The 21,513-nt window shown below is 35.4% G+C and overlaps 2 protein-coding genes across 17 annotated transcripts in view; one reads left to right on the top strand and one right to left on the bottom strand.

Annotated features, from left to right (window-relative positions):
* The window catches only part of LOC118768190 (zinc finger protein 665-like), a 360,963-nt gene that overhangs the window by 174,349 nt on the left and 165,101 nt on the right, over positions 1 to 21,513 (bottom strand). The gene's annotated exons all lie outside the window — the stretch shown is intronic.
* Positions 1 to 21,513, top strand: part of LOC115225405 (serine/threonine-protein phosphatase 6 regulatory ankyrin repeat subunit B-like) — a 33,869-nt gene that overhangs the window by 6,287 nt on the left and 6,069 nt on the right. Inside the window, exons 2-15 of one of the 16 annotated variants that reach the window (XM_036514175.1) lie at positions 1,025 to 1,110; positions 2,723 to 2,874; positions 6,362 to 6,518; positions 7,395 to 7,893; positions 8,098 to 8,161; positions 11,826 to 11,862; positions 14,888 to 15,100; positions 17,181 to 17,356; positions 18,338 to 18,480; positions 19,330 to 19,380; positions 19,496 to 19,546; positions 19,662 to 19,712; positions 19,828 to 19,878; positions 20,301 to 20,372. In XM_036514175.1, coding sequence (XP_036370068.1) covers positions 1,027 to 1,110; positions 2,723 to 2,874; positions 6,362 to 6,518; positions 7,395 to 7,893; positions 8,098 to 8,161; positions 11,826 to 11,862; positions 14,888 to 15,100; positions 17,181 to 17,356; positions 18,338 to 18,480; positions 19,330 to 19,380; positions 19,496 to 19,546; positions 19,662 to 19,712; positions 19,828 to 19,878; positions 20,301 to 20,372 — 1,801 coding nt within the window. In that variant the 5' untranslated portion in view covers positions 1,025 to 1,026. Of the gene's footprint in view, positions 1 to 1,013; positions 1,111 to 2,722; positions 2,875 to 6,361; positions 6,519 to 7,394; positions 8,162 to 11,825; positions 11,863 to 14,887; positions 15,101 to 17,180; positions 17,357 to 18,337; positions 18,481 to 19,329; positions 19,381 to 19,495; positions 19,547 to 19,661; positions 19,713 to 19,827; positions 19,879 to 20,300; positions 20,373 to 21,513 lie in introns of all 16 variants that reach the window. The other 15 variants (XM_029796362.2, XM_036514162.1, XM_036514164.1 and 12 more) reach the window with 15 other exon arrangements.

Here is a 21,513-nt window from a genome sequence, read left to right as displayed (position 1 = left end):
TTCAGCCGGGTTGGTATCAAAAGGGTTAAGAATTGTTTCTCTATTATATATTTTAACCTTTTTCTTACCATATTTCTGTTGAGATGCTCTGTGTTTCTTTCAATTAATTTTAAATATAACAAAGAATTTAGTAAAATAACTTAGTTGTCATTAAGCTAGTGTTAGGAAAATAAATTGTGACTAAGGTTTCATGGAAGATTCTAATTCAAAACTTATGAAAACAAGACATTTTATCACAGAGCCCAGAAGCAGTTTCAGCCAGGCTGGTATCAAAAGAGTTAAGAATTGTTTCTCTATTATATATTTTAACCCTTTTGTTACCATATTTCTGTTGAAATGCTCTGTGTTTCTTTCAATTAATTTTAAATATAACAAAGAATTTAGTAAAATAACTTTGTTATCATTAAGCTAGTGTTAGGAACATAAATTGTGACTAAGGTTTGGTGGAAGATTTTAATTCAAAACTTATGAAAACAAGACTTAGTACTACAGAGCCAGAGCCGGTTTCAGCCGGGTTAGTATCAAAAGGGTTAAGAGAGGGGAGACAGGCAGGTAAGTAGATAACATATCAGGTGGCCAGTAAGAGATTCTGGGTGCAATAATCAAGCACCACTGGGGTTTGTGGTAGCACCATTGATAGATGCGTCCAACTACATACAAACCTGTGGATACGCATTAACACATTAATATGCTTGCTTCCCCAGCCACTCATGCGCAGAGAGTTGGTGGGTTGGTGGGGGCAGGGAATGAGTAGGAGGATTCCTTGAGCAAGAACCTTTATTTCACGTTGGTCCAGTCTACTCGGCGAAAATGAGTTGTGTCTGTATTTCAAAGGGTCAGCCTTGTCACACTCTGTGTCATGCTGAATCTCCCTGAGAACTACATTAGGGGTACACGCGTCTGTGGTGTACTCAGCCATTTGCATGTTAATTTTACAAATGAGCTGTTCCGTCTTCTTTAAATTGCTCTTTACCTCATTTTATAAGTTTTTAAAAACCATCTTACTTTCCTTTCTATTCAAAAGACATGGATGTGAAGAAGATTATAAGCAACATTGTGGATGGGGACTTTAAAGATGTCGAACGACTTATCAAAGAAAATCCTGGAACAGTAAGTTTACTTTATATTGCTTCTTCAATTTTAAATGTTTGTTTATTATTTTATACACAATATTAAATGTTCCTAAATAACCAGATATATTTGTCCAAAATATTTCATTTCTTTCTTTACCTCTTTCCTCTAATCCTCATCATTGTCACTTTTTATAAATATTCAACCAGACAATGAGGTATGCCAGAATTGATGGAATGTCAGTGAGAGAGAAACCCATCCTGACACACTGCAATGGAGTATTCTGGCAGGAAATGTTCAGTCCAAGAGATGGGGGACAGATTGACCCAATAGATAAATGGTGACTTTGTCAAGAAATTCTCTTGCCATACACAGTTAAAGGTTTTACCGACGTCAAGGGCTACAGTATTTCTTTTGCAGAAGTTGTCAAACATAACTAAAACACTGGGAAGTCACGTAGGAATCAGACTCCTGCTTGAACCAGCTTTATGGAAATGTACTGGGGCTCATTGAATAGAGAAAGATACCCAAAGGGACAAAGATAATGGTTGTTTATGACTTTTTACTTCATAATTGAAATATTGGAAGTTAGAATGACTGGCTGGTAGTCAGCAGATAGGACACTATCAGCAAGAATTATAAAACAGGGCTTCTCTAAGAGAGTAATGCTACTCTTGGGTAGGAATTGCGAAGAATTTTATAAGGGCCAATATATGGTGGTACAAATATATGAAACTCAATGTGTAGTTGAGTTTGGATCAGAGAACCATCATGGTTATGGAGTGGTGGGTGGAATGATTCTGTAAAATCTATAGAGATACTCTTGGTAAGAGACCAGAAAATGTGGCTTTTAATTTGGAAGGGAAGACAGCTGACAAACGGTGAAATGCAGAAAAAACATCCTTTAATTTCTTGATGACCATCATACATGTATTTCAATGGTGGGTGAATGTCTGCCAGTTAGTGAGGGTAGGTGTTTTCCTCAAGGAGAAGTCGATAGTGTTGTTTGTACAGCTGTAATACAGTTGTGTATGAACCACTCACACCTTTTTAAATATTGTATGGCTACAAACTAATGTAAGCCCTGATACTGCTGCTGCATTTAGGCTCAAAATTCTGATCACTACTTTCATAATATTTCTTATTTTCTCCATTGTTTCTTTTCATTTGTGTCTACCTTTCCATAGTTGCTCATATTTAGTTGTGATTGGTGTCGTTCCAAAGATGTCACAGATGTCTAATTACAAGTAATTGCTTTGTAATAGATTCAGTGACTAACATAAATAGATTTTCAATCTTTTCCTTGAGCTTATGCATGAACTAAACAGTCTTTCTAAGCCTTTTCCACCTTGATTTACCTGTGCTCTACACCTTTCTTGTAGATTTGCTTTCATTCTTTTCCAAGTAGATCCCACGTTGCTGTTTCACCAGACATATGACATCTGAAGATCCATGCTTCATTTCAAACATCCTGTTCTTCTCTCACCATTTCTTAAATCTCCTTCATCATTATAGCATTAAATAAAAAGTGCTACTATGCCAGACATCAGTGATAACACAGTGTAGAATTTCATGAGCTTTACCAGGGAATACTAAACTAAAATCTCTCTCCTTTGATATATTTTATATATCTTCTCTTTCTTCTCTTCAGGTCAACCAAATAAACTCACACAGTCAAACTTTCTTAATGGCAGCTTGTGAACAGGGCAGCACAAGTCTCATAGCCTTCTTGATAGAATCTGGAGCCAATATGGACATGAGTGACAAAGAAGGTCTGACAGCATTACATTATGCTGTGAAAAGGTAAGGCTTGAATTAACTAAAATCTTCAGATCTGCTTTTGTTTTGAAATTTTTTGCAATTCCAGACTATTTGAATATCCAAAGATACCATAATAGTGGCAGTGTGACACGATAACAGCATGATAGTAGTAACCAAATAACATCCTTTTCTCATTTTCTCCATGAATCCTCTTCATTGAATCACCAAAATCTTTTTCGTTATTTGTTGTCAAAACAGATTATTTTTGTTTTGGAGATATTCTTTGAGATCCAACAGTTCTTAAGATTGACCCAATGTGATTCAGTGTCTTCTCTTCATATTGATTATGGAGAGATCGATCAATTTTTCTCCAAAGAAAATGTTATTTGAGATCTAAAGCAACAAGAAAGATTCTCAAGCTTGTTTTGGCAGTAAATAATCTGTAAATTTCTTACAGAAATTATTTCTCACCTCCATCTGCAACTCACTCAACACATTTTGAGATCTATTATATTTTGAATTGTGCTTCATAAGGTCATCTCTGGACAATAAAACATGTTTTGAAGTTCTTGTTAGTTTCTATAGCTTCTGCAGTCACAAATTGTTCCAGAATTTTGCACAAACACACAAACACGCACACACCATCATCGTCATCGAATGTTCCTTTTCCATGCTGGCATGGGTAGGAGGGTTTGATAGAAACAGACAAGTCAGAAGACCACACCAAACACTACTGTCTGCTTAGGTTTGGTTTCTATGGCTGGACGACCTTCCTAACACCAACCACTTTGCAGAGTGTACTGGATGCCTTTTACATGCCATCAGAACCAGTGAGGTCACCAATTAATTGCAAGACAAAGACCTCTCGACTGGTTGAGGTGGTGGGGTGGGGGAGCTAATATTGCTGGAGAGAAAGGTGTCTTGCATTAGAAGAGGGACATGGCTCCTTCAGATGGAGAAGACAGAGGAGGGAAACACTTGGTTAAAATCTTGTGTTTGGCCCAAGCAAAGAAAAAAGGAAAAAATAGTGCAATAGGTGTGAAACAACATGTAGTAAACGAATATGAAAAGAAAAATATGGCGAACAGGAGGTGGGGAAACGACTCGGAAAATTCAAATCTCACCACTTCCCCGTTCGTCGGCGAATTTTTTGTTCTTCATTTTCGTTTTTTACACATTATTTTACACCCGGTACTCTACTTTTGTTCAATTTTTGTGACGGGGCGGGTGGGTGAGGTGCGGACTCAGATGATTCACACGATCCGGTAACCCCACTCGACAACTGGTCCCAAAAATGAAAACAAGAAGTGTAATAGGTGTAAAGCAACGTTGAGTTTTCGGACCCTGTGAGATTGATCATGTGAATTTTCCGAGTCGTCTCCACCACCCCACGTTCGCCAGCGTGTATTGTTTTTTATATATATATGTGTGTGTGTGTGTGTGTGTGTGTGTGTATAAGTTAAACTCCAGTGTTTGACTTGAGCAAAAAACATTGTGCAATAGGTGTAAAATAAAATGTATTAAACGAATACGTAAAAAACAATACACGCTGGCGAACGAGGGGTGGTGGAGACGACTCGGAAAATTCACACGATCAATCTCACAGGGTCCGAAAACTCAACGTTGCTTTACACCTATTACACTTCTTGTTTTCATTTTTGGGACCGGTTGTCGAGTGGGGTTACCGGATCATGTGAATCATCCGAGTCCGCACCTCACCCACCCACCCCGTCACAAAAATTGAACAAAAGTAGAGTACCGGGTGTAAAATAATGTGTAAAAAACGAAAATGAAGAACAAAAAATATATATATATATATATATATATATATATATATATATATATATATATATATAATATATACACACACATATATATATATATATATATACACACACACATATAATAAATATGGGTGTGTTTATATATTCATTTATGTGTGTTATATGACCGCCATACTTCCTTGTTGGTCACTGTTTCTTTTGGCGGTAAAAATACGCCTCGTTGCCCTTAACAACAAACTTTCTCTTGCATAGTCCGTTGCTATGACAACATTACATTTGCAGACGTAGTTTTCCCGCCAATTACGACGTGCTGCTGTTGTTTTTTTTTTTAGATTGATGAAAAATCTGCTATCAATTAGTTTGTCTATAATTTTCAGACATTCCATCTTTCGCAAAAGGATTACAATATATTTTTCAATGTATACCAAATATGTAGATACTAATAACGGTACTTAATCCTTGTTTTGTATTGTACACTCGCTGGAATAAAAATATTTATACTTTATACCCTCACCTATTAATATGTGTATACACACACACGTACACATTTGTTTACTGTGTATTAACGATTATACGTATTTCAGTGGCTCATATTTCTCTGTCTGTCTGTCTCTCTATATACATACATATATATATACATACACATATATGCATACATATATATATAAATATATATATCCATACACATATACACCTATATAATATTATTGACTTTGACATTTCAACTAGCGATATGAACCGGTATTATATATATGTATGTGTGTGTGTGTGTGTGGTGTGTGTGGTGTGTGTGTGTGTGTGTATGTATATATATAAATATATATATATAAGGTATATATATATATATATATATATATATATATATATATATATATATATAGGCATACTTACACAACTTGGACCCCCGATGAATTTGTTTCCTTATAACTTTTAGACAGATGGATATCTTTTAATGAAATTTCTATGATAAAAATGCTTCAGATGATGAAGATTCCAATTATATTGGAATTTGTTGTGAAAACAAACTTTCAAACGTTGAGAAGTTTACTTAAATCCTTATAGAAACTTTCAGAAAAATGGATATTTTGTTTGTGTGAAAATTTTTACAAATCCCTTTCAAATGGATTAGATTAGGATTATATCGGAATTTAACATGAAAAAACATTAAATATTTGGTGGATACACACACATATATACTGACACACATCACGGTTATTTTTCCAAAGTTCATCTTTTCATTTTCTGATGTGTATCAGTGTATATCTCTGCGAATCCACCAAGTTTTTAAAATTTTCTTCATATTAAATTCCGATATAAGTGGAATCTTCACCATCTGAAACGGTTTTATTGAAAATTTCATTAGAAAATATTTATTTTTTTGGAAAGAAAGCCGACTCGGGCGAACTTTCCCAAATTTCTCTCTGCACCCACTAAAAATTTTTTCTCACAATAAATTCCAATATAATTAGAATCTTCGCTTCTGAAGCATATTTTTGAAAGAAATTTCATTAAAAAAATATCCATTTTTCCTAGAAGTTACAGGGAAACAAATTCGTCAGGGGAGCACATTTGTGTAGTTATGTCTATACAGGCATGCACGCACACAGACATATATATATATATATATATACACACGCGGCTGTAATATATATTGGTTTTTATGCGTTTAATTGAACACGAATGTATATTTAATGTAATTGTTAAGTGAATGTCTGTGATGTTTTATGTTTTTTTCTTCCTTTCAGTCGTAAAATTGATGCTGTGGCCTCCTTAGTTTCCAGGGGAGCAAATGTTAATAAGCAGGACTCATGGGGCTACACACCTCTACATCGGGCTGTGAGGAAGAACTATGAAGATGTAGTCAAAGTCCTTTTAAGTAGCAAAGGAAATAACATTTTACAGGTTAGCGAATACATTTATATTTGTGTATATAGATATGTATATATATGTATGTGTGTGTGTTATATGTATATGATATATACATACAGTTTAGTGCCCCAAATTTCGTTTCTTCATAACTGATGATTCATATTATTTTAAATAAAAGTTGCTGCAAGACTTCCTTTTCTACCCACAAAAAAACCACCCTTTCTTTAAATTTTTTTCCCCGATACAAATCCCGCTTTTCGGTTAAGGGAAATACGAATCTGCAAAAAAATTGGTAAAAATTGGCAAAAATCGGCATTTTTAAATTACCCCCACCCCCATTTCCTTCATTCTTTACTTTTTACACAATTTTTTTTTCAGAATTTGTGGAAAAATACGGAGATGATGATTCGGACAAAAATTTCAAAACATTTCTGTAGTTAGGGTTAGGGTTAGTGTTGGGGGAAAAAAGTCAAAGTTGAAGAATTTTGGAGGGGGTGGAAATTCCACTGCCGATTTTTTGGCAATTTTCCGGAACCTCCGTGTCCGAAATCGGGGGGTTTTTGGCAAAAAAATTCTTTAAATAAACACATTTATGAGAAAATAGCGGTGGTGGTGGTGGGGACTCTTTCAAAAGTTGCTCATTTCCTTGTGTGAGAGTGTATATATATGGATGTGAGAGTATATATATATATATATGTGTGTGTGTGTTTATATGTATATATATATGTGTGTGTGTGTCTGTGGGTACAGGTATGATATGAACCTCATTTATTTACTCCTCTCCAACTACATTCCACCTGTTTATTAATCTGATTCTTTCTCTTTTTTTGAAATTTTTCATTTTTGCGTTGCCCCCCACCCCATCCACTTGATGCCATCTTTAATGTCTTTATTGTTTATCGTTTTTAGGTCACTCAGCGAAATAATGATGGTGGGACACCTCTACATCTTGCCTCACTTCATGGACACACAGACACAGCTAAACTTCTCCTACAACAAAATGGCACTGATGTGAGGGTGGTGGACAAATATGGTTGCACACCTCTACATCTTGCCTCACTTCATGGACACACAGACACAGCTAAACTTCTCCTACAACAGAATGGCACTGATGTGAGGTTGGTGGACAAATATGGTCGGACACCTCTACATCTTGCCTCACTTTATGGACACACAGACACAGCTAAACTTCTCCTACAACAGAATGGCACTGATGTGATGTTGGTGGACAAATATGGTCGGACACCTCTACATCTTGCCTCACTTTATGGACACACAGACACAGCTAAACTTCTCCTACAACAGAATGGCACTGATGTGAGGGTGGTGGACAACGATGGTTGTACACCTCTACATCATGCCTCATTTCATGGACACACAGACACAGCTAAACTTCTCCTACAACAAAATGGCACTGATGTGAGGGTGGTGACCAAATATGGTCGGACACCTCTACATCTTGCCTGTTGGGATGGACACACAGACACAGCTAAACTTCTCCTACAACAAAATGGCACTGATGTGAGGGTGGTGACCAAATATGGTCGGACACCTCTACATCTTGCCTGTTGGGATGGACACACAGACACAGCTAAACTTCTCCTACAACAAAATGGCATCGATGCCAATAAACTGGACAAACATGGTGACACTCCCCTCCATCTGGCAGTTCAAAAGTAAGTCCCCAATGGATTTGGATTATCCAAATCTGTTTCTTTAATGTTTTCAATAACGTTTGTTTTCTTGTTTTGAGTCATTCATGTCATAATACCACCATGGGACGTCGTGCTTCAACTCTCTCTCTCTCACACTCTAATGACACTGTAACCTACTTCATTAATTAATCATCCTAATTATTATTGTTGCTGTTGTTACCTGACTAGATTCTTTACTTCATCTCATCCTTCGTTACCTCAACTTTACAAGTTCAAATCTTTCCTTCTCTTCTTTTCATTCCATATAAAACACCTCACCCCCTCTCTCTTATAATTTTCCTCTTTCCTCTGACCCTGGTCTAAATGCAGAATCATTCCCTTACAGTGTTTAGTTTGATCTGTTTATGTTGCAGGTTCAAATCCTGCCAGAGTATTTATTAACAACCTGGAGTGAAAATCTGTACCAGTAATATCCAGGGGTTCATTTAATAAATTGTCCTCCCTCTTTTCTCCTGTTTTTGTGTCTGATTGCTGTTGGGCAAAATACCTTGTGGTATTTATTTACCACACTTTATGTTCAGAGTTCAAATCCTGCTGAGGTCACCATGTCCTTCCATCTTTGCTAGGCTAATAAAATACAATACCAGTCATGTACTGGGGTCCTTATAATCCACATTAATGCCTCTCCCCATCCTAAATTTCATGGCTTTATAACAGTTGTTCATCATACCATATATAGATTGCCGTGTTTACTCAGGTGTGTATATATATCGTTGATCTATAATGTAGAGAGTATATCGAATATACGAGGGGGTACCCAAAAGTGGCCGGAAACGTTTCTGTAGGGCAAGGCCATTGAAGTTCAGGCTTCTGCTGCTAGAAGCCACTTGATGCGATACTCAGGCATCATCCTGCCAAGCGGCATCTTCGAGGATGGTGCTGTTACCATGTGGTGCATCTTTGTTTTGCAGGGCTTCTCCCCTGTTCGAGTTTTGCAATGGCTGAAATGAAGGATCAGCTTGCTTCCATAAAATTCTGTTTTCTGCTGGAGAAAACGGCAGCCGAAACAGTTGTCATGCTTCAAACAGTTTACGAGGACACTGCCATGATGCCACGAGCAAAACACAAGATCACGAGTGGTTTCATGCTTTTCGAATGGTCACTTGTCACTTGAGGTCCAACCTCATTCAGGGCAGTTCCAGCACTGCTACAAAATAGTGGAAAACATGTCTGGGTCGATGCAGTGCTTCAAATGGGGACTACTTTGACGGTGATAATAGTGTTAATACGTAAAACTAAGCAAAGAAAATAATATTGCAAAATTCTGGGTCCTTCTGGGTCCCCACCTTATATATATATATATATATATATATATATATATATATATATATATATATATATATAATTAAAAATGAGGGTGTCTGAGAGACACCACCATGCCGAAATAGCAGTCGAAACTCTGACTATAAAAACCACGTTAAATGTTCATATCGTTATTATATTCACTGCGGTGTTTATTTTAACCATATCGTGCTTATGGGGTGTTTTGGCGGGCAATTTAACTGGCCGTGTGCATACGTACATATGACACCCTCATTTTTAATTGTTAAAAAAAAAATTATTACCTTTGTACGGTATTTTTTCCCATGGTGGCCACTTGATAATATCGATATTTAAATATCGATATTATCCTCATTTATAAATTTATATATATATATATGTATATATATATATATTTATATTAAAGGGTAAAATCATAAATAAATTTTACTAAGTGGTCAGTGCGGAAATATAACCCATAGGTAAATTTTTATAAACATTTTATAATTATACTAGCAGTATTGCCCGGCGTTGCTCGGGTTGTAAGGGAAATAACTATATAAGCATTTTTAGAGAGTTATAGCCAAAAAATAGCAAAAAAATGCATTAAAAATTGAAAAAAAATTAAGGTAAATTTTTTTTTAAATCGTTGACACATCGTAGATATTTTTAGAGAGTTACTTCCCTTATATAAAAGCGAAAAAAATGCATTAAAATGGAAAAATATGATGGTGAATTTTTTTAAAATCGTAGACTCATCGTAGATGTGCGCTAATACCCAGAAGGGCTCGATATGAATCACGACTATAAGATACCCGCTTTTGGTTAAACTGCACCGCAAAATGTGGGAGTAGTTACGAATCTAAATCGTAGGAGACAGACACACAACTTCACTCTTATATAAAGATGCTTTTTTTTTCAGTCATAGAGTTAGATTTATGAAGGTCTTCAGTAGAAAATCCTTCGAATTCTGACTCTCTGCTTGATATAATGAAATTCGTATCCATTTTTTGTCAGAATTACAAATTTTGAAAACACAATAGGAACAAATTTCGGAAAAAAATCTCCCATAATTCATGGAATTAAAATTACACTTCGATTTTTGTACAAAACTGTATTTGAAGTGTTTACGAAGTATAACACGTGTTTTCACGAATGTACTGAAGAGATTTACTCTGATATTCTCATTTAAATATGAATAGGTAAATTCGGGCGGTTTGGTAACGAAAGGGTTTATATAAGTGTCGTCTGTTTATACATAAACACTGTTTCATACTTTCAGTTTAGTCTTCCTCAAATCACTCTGTCGCTAATTTACTCTCTTCCAAGAACATTTTCACTCACTCTTATCTGTTAGCTTCCCATACATTTTACTCATGTATCTATCAGCGTGATAGACAGAAACAAATATTACATCTAGTTTCACTTTATTCGTTGCACACTGTGTGTGTGCGTTTGCGTGTGCTGTAAACCAGACTAAGAAAAGCATTTGACATACACACCAGAATGTGAGTTTTCTGTAAATTTTGCTTAATTGGAGTTTAAATTTTAAAAACTGGACCTGGCATGACCCGATGCATTCTACTCTTAAAAATGCTAGGTAAATTGTAATTGAAGAAATCCTATATTGTAGATTTCTATAACTTACAAAGGGAGGCAGATAAAATCTGCCTTTTATAATAGAGATACATAATTATAACAAGGGCTTGGCTTGCTCCTCACCACGCACTGAAAAATAGACGTGAAATACACTATTACCACCATTAATTCTCCAGAAAAACACAGTACATGTGTTATAATTATGTATAATTGTATAATGTTTATATATATATATATATATATATATATATATATATATATATATAATATATATATATATATATATATATATATGTATATATATATATGTGTGTGTGTGTGTGTGTGTGTGTGTATATGTAGGATCCAAGGATTGAGATGTAGGAAGGTGAGCTTCAAACAATCCATAGAAATGTAAGAAACAACTTTCAGGAACAAAAGGGGTTTATTGGGGTACAAGGTTGTTGGTTTTTCCCTTACCGTATCTTCTGTGCCTCCTATTGACAGTGTAAACTTCATTTAATCAAGACACCCTTGGTCTGAAGGGTAGCCTGTGGTATACACCTCGTTTGGATATTTACCAGTTCTGATGTTCCACCTGCTTTGAAACATATGTAGCCCAGATTTTATCTACTCCATTTCTTAACTCATATATATATGTATAACGTGTATTTGTGTGTATGTAATTATTGATGTAATTAGGTTATAATGACCGAATTACATTTGTTTTCATTGGTTAATCTAATAATAATAATTGTTTTTCCTCTCCTCTTTGTATAACTTTCAGGCAACACTATGGTGTGGTATCGTTGATGCTGGCCCAGGTTAGTTAAAAAATACATATTATATCCTCTCTCTAGTATTCAATATTTATATCATCAAAATACCAGTGAAAATCTGGGGGTAGATTTAATCAACTGCACTGCAGCAGCCTTTACATAGCAGGTCTTGGGTCTGTGAAGAATAATTATGTTGGTAATAACAATGATGATAGTAGTAGTGGTGATGACAGTCCAACTGACCACCACTGCTGATAGTACTATCTTTAATGGTCAGACAAAACAAGATCATTATGAATTCAACCCATATATATATCAGATTATATATATCATCAAAAACCACTCTGCCATATGCCCGTGGGCATATGGCATAGTGGTTAATAGTACAGGCTACTAACCCCAAGATTCCGAGTTCAGTTCCAGGCAGTGACTTGAATAATAATAACAATAATAATAATAATAATAACAACAACATTGAAAAATACCTTTGGAATGAGAACATAGGTTCGAAATTTCCTCAAGACACCTGGCAAAGGCTGAAGGGTATATCAGCCGAAACATTGTGTTAACAACAAACAAGATGAGGACAAATATCCATCAAATGTAAATAATGTAAATAATGATGATCATCATCTTTTAGTGTCTGTCTCTCATGTTGCGTGTGTGTGTGTGTGTGTAAATTGTTGGTGTCTGCATTTTATCTTGTGTCCAATAATTTATTTGGCTTCTTGGCTGCTTTTTTCCCTCTGCACGTATGTATAAATGTGTGTGTGTGTATATATGTATATATATATATATGTATACCCAGAAAGAGAGTTACTCTTGTCAGACACATTGCACACTCAGATTATGCAGCAGAGATAAGTTAAAGGTCCTTGTCCCCAGCAGCAAAGCTAAATGAGAGCATGCTGAACTCAGTGCCTATTGCTTCATTAATCCATTATCATCAGTACATGATGAATCAACTTCCCTTCTCCTCTCTCTGTGCCTAACTCAACGGATTGACTACCCTTACTGTATTTGTCTACCTAACTTATTTACCTTTATTTGTATTAACATGGCTTTGCATGAATGCCGGGATGCAACACCCTCCACTGTTGGTGGTGACAATACCTGATTAACTCCTCTTTACAGGTATCCATACGAACACCTCTGTGCTAATGCCAGCACAACACCCGCTCCAGTGGTGTTAGCAAGCGTTACATGAATGATGCAGGATTAAATGCAAGGACAACTGCTAATGACATGCAGGCAGGAAAATGCTAATAACAACCTTTTCAGATGCTGATAGCTGCAGCCAATGTAGACACAGCACTGTCAATGTAAGCACATATTCATCAGGTAGCCCTGACTGAGGGTCATAAGCCGAGATAATGGTTGCTAATCCATGTTGCAGCACTAATCTAAACTTCAGTATTCCATCACAGACTCTGACTATCTCGATTACCTTATCAGCCCATTTCTCTGCAAGAAGTATACTCATGCCCCCGACTCCATCAGTGTTCCCTACCCAGAAAATCTTATACTTATGTTCTTTGCCTGTGAGGAACCTAGGAGAACTTCCTCTCCACCTTCTTGGATGCAGCACAAATCTACACATCTCTGTTCAAGCATGTTAACAATCTCACCAGACCTACCTTTCAGTGTGCCGACGTTGAGAGTACTAACCCTGAGGGTGTTGAAGGTATGGGTCCATGAGACCCTGGGATGGGGGACAGCAGCATCATGTACCTGAAAAGAAAGCTTGCATTTGGCAGAACCCATAAACATACAATAGTCTTCAACCTGCAAACACTACACCATCATTTTATGCACTACATCATCACTACATTACATAGGAGATAAACCCTATATATATTATATGTATATATGTGTATATATGTATATATATATATATATATATATATATATATATTTAAAATTAAAATCAAAATGTGGGTGAAAGATTGGATATTAATTTAATAACATCAATTTAACACCAGTGGTCTAGTGTATAAAAAACTGAGATTCAGTAAATGATTTTCTGGAGAACAATTCTTAGTGGTTGAGAGCTATGCAGATCTCTTTTTAGCGCAATGGCTTCCACATAGTGGTTCCCTCATATTTATGTATAAAATACTATTTACTGAATCTCAGTATATATATATATATATATATATATATATGTATATATATTTATGTATGTATGTATTGGGATTGTATCACCAATTATTATGACATGATACTGTTTATACTATAACCTTGTAGTAACAATAAAACATATTACGGATCAGGGTAACAACAACAATCCATACACAAACCAACAAACAATGAAAACAACACCTTACGACTTCCTGCAATTAACACCTACTCTCTCTGGTCTCTCACTCAGACTGCTACTATTCATAGTCGTTCAGTCAAGTCTGTTCTTGCACGCGTTTTTGTGACTCTCGCCACAACAGGTAATCGAGTCCAGGACTTATTCTATGTAAGCCTAGTACTTATTCTGTTGATCCTTTTTGCCAAATCGCTAGCAATTGTTAAGCAATGTTGGGAGGACACACACACACATACGATGGGCTTCTTTCAGTTTTTGTCTACCAAATCCACTCACAAGGCTTTGGCCAGCCCGAGATGATAGTACAAGACACTTGCTCAAGGTGCCATGCAGTGGGACTAAACGCGGAATCATGTGGTTGGTAAGCAAGCTATTTACCATAGCCACTCCTGTATGTATATATATATATATATGTGTGTAAATATATCTATATATATATGTTTGTGTGTATCTCACTTCCATAACATTCATGTATATGTGTGTGTATGTACAGGAATGTTAAGGATGTGGACACTAACCAACTCACCTGTTTTATGAACCCCTTATTAATATAGCAACATCATAATTCTTCTTTACTAGTTTTGATCTGCTAATTATATGTTCACTCTTGTTCTGCTCCCCTAAAATTTACTATAGTGAGAGATAAATATAGATTAGGCTGAAACAATCTGTTTAAGACCTCTTAATAGATTTATCATGTCCCTTACACATATCCCATGTACATTTTCAATTTCTATTTTTACTTCCACAAAGGATTCAGTGAAACTGGATATTGGGAATCATAACAAAATGACACCATTGCTGGAAGCCGTGTCCAGGACCCACCTCGGAATAATCCATAAATTTATTATACATGGTGCAAATATGAATGCTGTCGACAATGATGGCAATAATTGTTTGCACCTCTCCATAATAAAGAAAGAGATATTCCATTCTGAGGTGGAACCCATTCCCATTTTAGATGAGGTAAGTTTTTAAAATTGTTTGTGAATATGTGTGTGTGGTTGGCATTAGGAAGGGCATGCAACCGTAGAAACTATGCCAAAACTGGCAATTGGTGCCTGAGCAGCTCTGCAGCTGCCCAGCTTCTGCCAAACTATCCAACCCATGCCAGCATAGAAAACGAATGTAAAATGATGAGGAGGAGGATGTGTGTATGTGTGAGTGAGAGAAAGAGAGAGAAATAGAGAAACAGGCAGACATTGTTTGCTATTTTCTTTCACTCCCATCCACTTCTCTTCCTTTAGTATTAAATAATTCAGTTTCTCCTGATAGCACTTGTTGTATTATGTAACTAACAATATTCCATCTCCTTTCACCTTCAAAAGCATGGCCACTCCACTGTAAAGAAGGTAACCCGTCTTAAATATGTGTCATGTAAACACTGCCATCACTGTATGAAGGAGAGGTGACCAACGACAGAGATAAGTCTTTAAATTTAAGAAAGAGAAATTCACAAACTGTTTTAAATATCGAATTTCAAGTTAAACGAGTTGAACTGTGTTAATTGCTAGAAAGCATATTTCATTAATCATTTTCAAAGAAAGGAAAAGGAAAATAAATTCGTTTATGGACAATTAAATTTAAAGAAAATAAATTCATGGACTTCGAAGAAAGTTTCTTTTATCAGCATGATAATGAATATATAACTGAGTTTATTCAAAGTTAATAATTAGGGTTCCAAGTATTGCCAGGGCTTGGACTTTATGTGTATATTGACTACAGTAATACCCCTTGCAATGATTGTAAAGAAGGGAGATGTGATGAGAATGAATTTACATTAAGATGTGTGCACAAAAGTGTAATGTCCCGAGATTGTATGTATGACGATGTAACTAGACAGATAGTCATAGAGGCCCTTTGTTACCAACAGAGATAGAAGCTCTCTGAAGTTTGCCCTGCTTAATCTTATTCTAGCAGCTATGCTCTTGGCGCATCCACCTCCACTACTGACTTGATTACCTAGATGACAGTAGCTATCAACTACTTCTAGGTGCATATATATATATATATATATATATATATATATGTATGTGTGTGTTTGTTTGTTTGAAAGACCTCAGCATCTATCCACTTGTAGATCTGATGGTGTTTATTGTCTATTGTTGCAGAATTTAAGCAACTCTTTGATTCCCAAATATGTAACGGTCACTACAGATGTGTGACTATTTCAGACAGTTGATGGTCACCTATGTATTGTTGTAATGTCTTCTTTGGTGAGAAGAAGCTACTCTAGCAGTCAACAACCCATTATTATAGGAATTGTCTATCAGACTAACAGTTTCAACAATTTCTTGACTATAATGTGTTGGTGTGTTGCCTCAACCACCATGCCAATCTTTACTTCACTTCATCAGCCAAAAATGTTTCTTTATAAATTTTGGAAACATTATTGATATGCTTGGATATGTCTGTCTGGTGTTGGTTTTGTTGCTGTGTCTGAAGAAATTATTATGTTCTTGGTGTTCTCTGTTCATTGTTTGTTGTTATGGAAATGAGTTGCACTTTGTGACCAGTGAAATGTTTCCCAATCAATATTTGGATTATCGAAATTACCAGTAGGAAAATATGGGTGACTGCTTTCATAGATGCAGATCTGAAGATGTCAAAAATCTGAGTTTTGATGGCAGTTTTGCAGATGGTAAACAAATTCAAGTAGGAGTATATATGTTGTTAAAAAAATACTTCTTGTTGCAACCAGTTAAAATCTCCCCAAGGAATTACAGAAAATCTTGAGTGACCATAGACCATCACACAACCCCCATGGTAATTAGAATGGCCTTTGTGTAAAAAAATGTAGCTTGCCATTGTTTGTTGTTATGTTGTGTTATATTTATATATACAATACTCTTCCATAAGTATTTCTTTTGTTATGGCCAGTTGGCTTTATCAAGCCAGTTGTAAAGATAGGTTCTTGTTGGTTTGTTGTGTTCTGTTATTTGTGATACTTGTTCCATTATATTTCCTACATTTGACATGATTTGTTTATCTACAATATATATTTGTGTAATATTCTACTCATCGTTTTATATTTCATCATTTGCAGTGCTGCAAAGAGCTCCAACTGGACATGGATAGGAGGCTCTCTGGAATAGTAGTTTTGAGTTATCTTGCCAGCCAAGGAGCCAGCTTATACCATCGTAATGATAAGAAAGTGACCCCATTGGACTGCATAGAAAATCAACATTTGAAAGAAAAATTAAAAACATTTTTACAATCACTGTAAGTACTCACTGGCAACGACAAGATAAACCAGGACATTTTCTCTTTTGTATATAATCATGTTTATATGTTTATTTAGTTTGAATTCTCCCAATGTATTATTCCGTCATTAGTGTCTTGACTCAAGACAACAATAATGATTTCCAATTCTGGCACAAGGCCAGCAAGGTCAATTACAACATCCCCAGTTTTCAACTGGTACTTATTTTATCAACATCAAGGTAAAGTCAACCGCAGCTGAATTTGAACTCAGCATGTAAAGGCAGACGAAATGCCAGAAAGCATTTTGCTCCGTGTGCTAATGATTCTGCCAGCTTGCAGCCTTAAGACCACACAACAATAATAAGAACAATAAACAGAAAATGCAGTTGTTAGTGGATCAAACGAAAAACACTATTTTGATGACATTCACATGATTGCTTGTGTTGACTGATATACCTCTCCATCCACCCCTGACTATTTTAGAGTTCGGTGACCTCCATGAAAATGTAGTACTAAATAATAAAGTGAATGAACACATTTTGAAATTGCTATTTAGAAGTAAATAGGATTTATCTGTCTACCAACAATTTTTTCTCTCTCTCTTCTCTGACTCAATCAGTTGTCATGTACGCTTTCATGTGAAAATAACCTAAAACACACACTAACAATGTGTATGACATCATCATCATCATCATCATCATTTAACATCTGTTGTCCATGCTGGCATGGATTGGACTGTTTGACTGGGATGGCATGTTGGAAGGCTGCACCTTAGTCAGCCTTTGATATTTTCAGCCCACCCTTGTATGTGTATGTTAATGTGACACTTGTATACACACAAATCTGCTTGTATGTAATTGTTTAAAGATGAATTTACGATGTACTCTTGCTGGTTACTGTTGTGCCCCTTAATATTCTGTACTCTAAATATGTCCACAATGAAATATTTTATTATAAATGAATGTTAATGATGGGATGTGTTAATATTTTGTTCCACAGGTGTCGGTGGTGTCAAGAGAAAAAGGCTACTGTCACACTCCATCCATGTCAACATACTGTTATTTGTCAGAATTGCTGTTCTCAACTGGCATTTAAGCAATGCCCCATATGTCGACAACACATACTCCGGAAAAGTGGATTTGGTAAGAACATTCTTTCTTGATCTGTCTGTTGTCTCATTAACTTTCTGATATGGAATAATGCACTTCATATTGTAGTGGAGACATGCAACTCCTTGTTTGTAATAATATATGATTAACACTTGTTATAATGTTTGCCATCCTTTTAGACATTTTATACTCACACTCGTTAGTTTTTAGATGTGATTAATGCTAAAAGAGACATTGTTTTCTGACTCTTTCACCTTTTGGCTTTACTTTTGAGTTGATTCGTTTTAATTCGAACATGAAGCCTGGTCATTGCTCCAAGGTAGTATCAGAAAGTTCACGGACTAGTTCTGTAGCATGCCAACAGATGGCAGCACATGGTTGCGTGCACAGTGAGAGCTAGCAGTGACTTTCATGAGGCGGTGTGCTGGGTGACACCACTGTGTTTACTTCAAAAGTTGTGAAATTTGTGCTTTTGTGGTCATTTGTAGGCTGTAGTCTGCAATTTTCTAATGGGCAGGAACAAATAACCAATGTGAAATTTTGTGTTAAACTTGTCCAGCAAAGACATAAGAAAGAAACAACAAAACTAAGAGAAAAAGAGTGTTATGAAGTGATAACTAAGTGAGAGAATTTCAGAATTGTTAGATTAGTATATAGGATGTCTTAAGAGAAAGATGAGATTTAGAAAGGTTTGCCTATTTTGTTGTGGTTCTAAATATTGAACTATTATATAGTAACAGCTTAGAAAGTGTTGACCGAAAGCATAGTGGTCACCAATTGACTATTGATGATATGAATGCCTTACAATAATGGAATATAGATTATTAAAAGAGACAAAGAAATTTTACTATGAAGTATAAAACTTTGAAATGCTTATTTCAGTGTGTCCAAAGTCTGAAGAAGAAGCAACCCAGGCAGTTGCAGAGTCTGTTGGTGAGTATAAAATAACTGTAATTGATTTCTATAAATTTTACCTTCACCTGAAATATATTATTTGTGTGAATGTCTGAGAACAGGTTCCATTCCTAATTTCCAATTCTTATTTCAGAGTGTCCAAGGTGTAGAGAAAAAGCAGTCAAGACGGTTGTAGAATCTATTGGTGAGTATAAAATAACTGTAATTGATTTCTATAAATTTTACCTTCACCTGAAATATATTATTTGTGTGAATGTCTGAGAACAGGTTCCATTCCTAATTTCCAATTCTTATTTCAGAGTGTCCAAGGTGTAGAGAAAAAGCAGCCCAGGCAGTTGCAGAGTCTGTTGGTGAGTATGAAATAACTGTAATTGATTTCTATAAATTTTACCTTCACCTGAGATATATTGTTTGTGTGAATGACTGAGAACAGGTTCCATTCTTAATTTCCAATTCTTATTTCAGTGTATCCAAGGTGTAGAGAAAAAACAGTCAAGACGGTTGTAGAATCTTTTGGTGAGTATAAAATAACTGTAATTGATTTCTATAAATTTTACCTTCACCTGAGATATATTGTTTGTGTGAATGACTGAGAACAGGTTGTAGGAAAGAAAAGACACAATGAAGAGAAAAACAGTTTTATCAAGTGATAATTGAATGAGATATTCGCAGAAATGTTAGATTATGTAGGCTGTCTTAATAGAGAGAGAAAAGGGGAGGAATTTAGGAAGGTTAGTCTATTTTGTGGTGGTCCTGAATAATGAGCTTTAACATGGTATCACGGTAGAAAGTATAAAAATATTAGCCAAAACCATAGTGGTCACCAGTTGACCATTGATAATAGGAATGTCTGACAATAATAAAATATAGACTATTAAGAAAAATAATTTTAAAAAAATTTAACTATATATTGTAAAACTTTTAAATATTTATTTCAGAGAGTTTAAATTTGGAGGAAAACCGCTCCCATAGCACATCGAAGAAGGTGGAAGTTAAGCAACAGAAAGTTGGTGAGTATAAAATAAGTCTGTAAGTGATTTCAAATTAGTTTTACTTCACTTGAGCATATTTTGTTTGTCAGAAGGACTGAGAACAGGTTCCATTCTTAATTTTCAATTGAAAAATTATCTGTTTAATAATTCTTTTGAAGAAATTACTGAAATTTAAGAGAATGCCCACCAAGGTTAGAACAGACAAAAGTTAATGATGTCTTTTGGAATAGAGAACTAAAATATGTTATTTGGTTGGGGGTGAACAAGTGCTTTAACGACAAGGCCTTCATTTTACATTTATACTGTGTTTACTAATAAGTTGTTGTTTTAGCAGGAGTCTTTCATAATCTGGCAGACTTACAATGAAATACATTCCAAGTGTCAACATCCTGTCTTTTTGTCACTGATAGGAAATCTATCATTACATCCATTAAACGCTTTGTCTTTATCGAAGTAGAAAACACTGGCTTGCTACTGAGATAGCCATTGCTTCTTTGTTGTTTTTCTCTCTCTCTCGCATTCTCTTTTTGATAGATACTAGCTGCAAGATACAATAAATGACATTGTCCTCATCATTTATCATCTGATTTCCATGTTCCTGTGGAATGGATGGTGGAGGGGTCACTGTCCAAGTCAGTTCTTGTTAGCAGTTACTGTCCACCTTCGTTGGTTGAGGAACACGTCCCACTAAAACATTCCAGCTTTATAAAGGATCCTGGGTGCATTTTATTGTGGCACAAATACAAGAAAGATTGTTATGTATTCAACAAAATTAAACGTTCCTCTCTTTTATTATTATTATTATTATTATTATTATTATTATTATTATTATTATTATTAATTATTATTATTAATAATCATTCCCTGAGTTCAGTACCTTCTTGGGTTGACTTTTCATTTCATTCCTCATGGGTCAGTAAAACAATTACAAGTTACATAACATGTCAAACTAATTGACTTCATACTCTCTCCTACAGATCTATCCACTTGTATTAATCGAAGAATTCATAATTAACATTTATTTTTGATCATTTTTCAAAACCCTCGTTACCACACTATATTGCTGTCCAACTGAATCATCTCTTCCAATCATATCAAGTAAAACCTTCCGCTTTTCTGTATATTTTGGTGAGACTTCAGTTGGCCTTTTAGTGAGACT

Source organism: Octopus sinensis, linkage group LG27 (genome assembly GCF_006345805.1).
Source record: "Octopus sinensis linkage group LG27, ASM634580v1, whole genome shotgun sequence".
NCBI lineage: Eukaryota > Metazoa > Mollusca > Cephalopoda > Octopoda > Octopodidae > Octopus > Octopus sinensis.
Note: the sequence above shows the minus strand (reverse complement) of the source record. Positions and strands in the feature narration are given on the sequence as shown.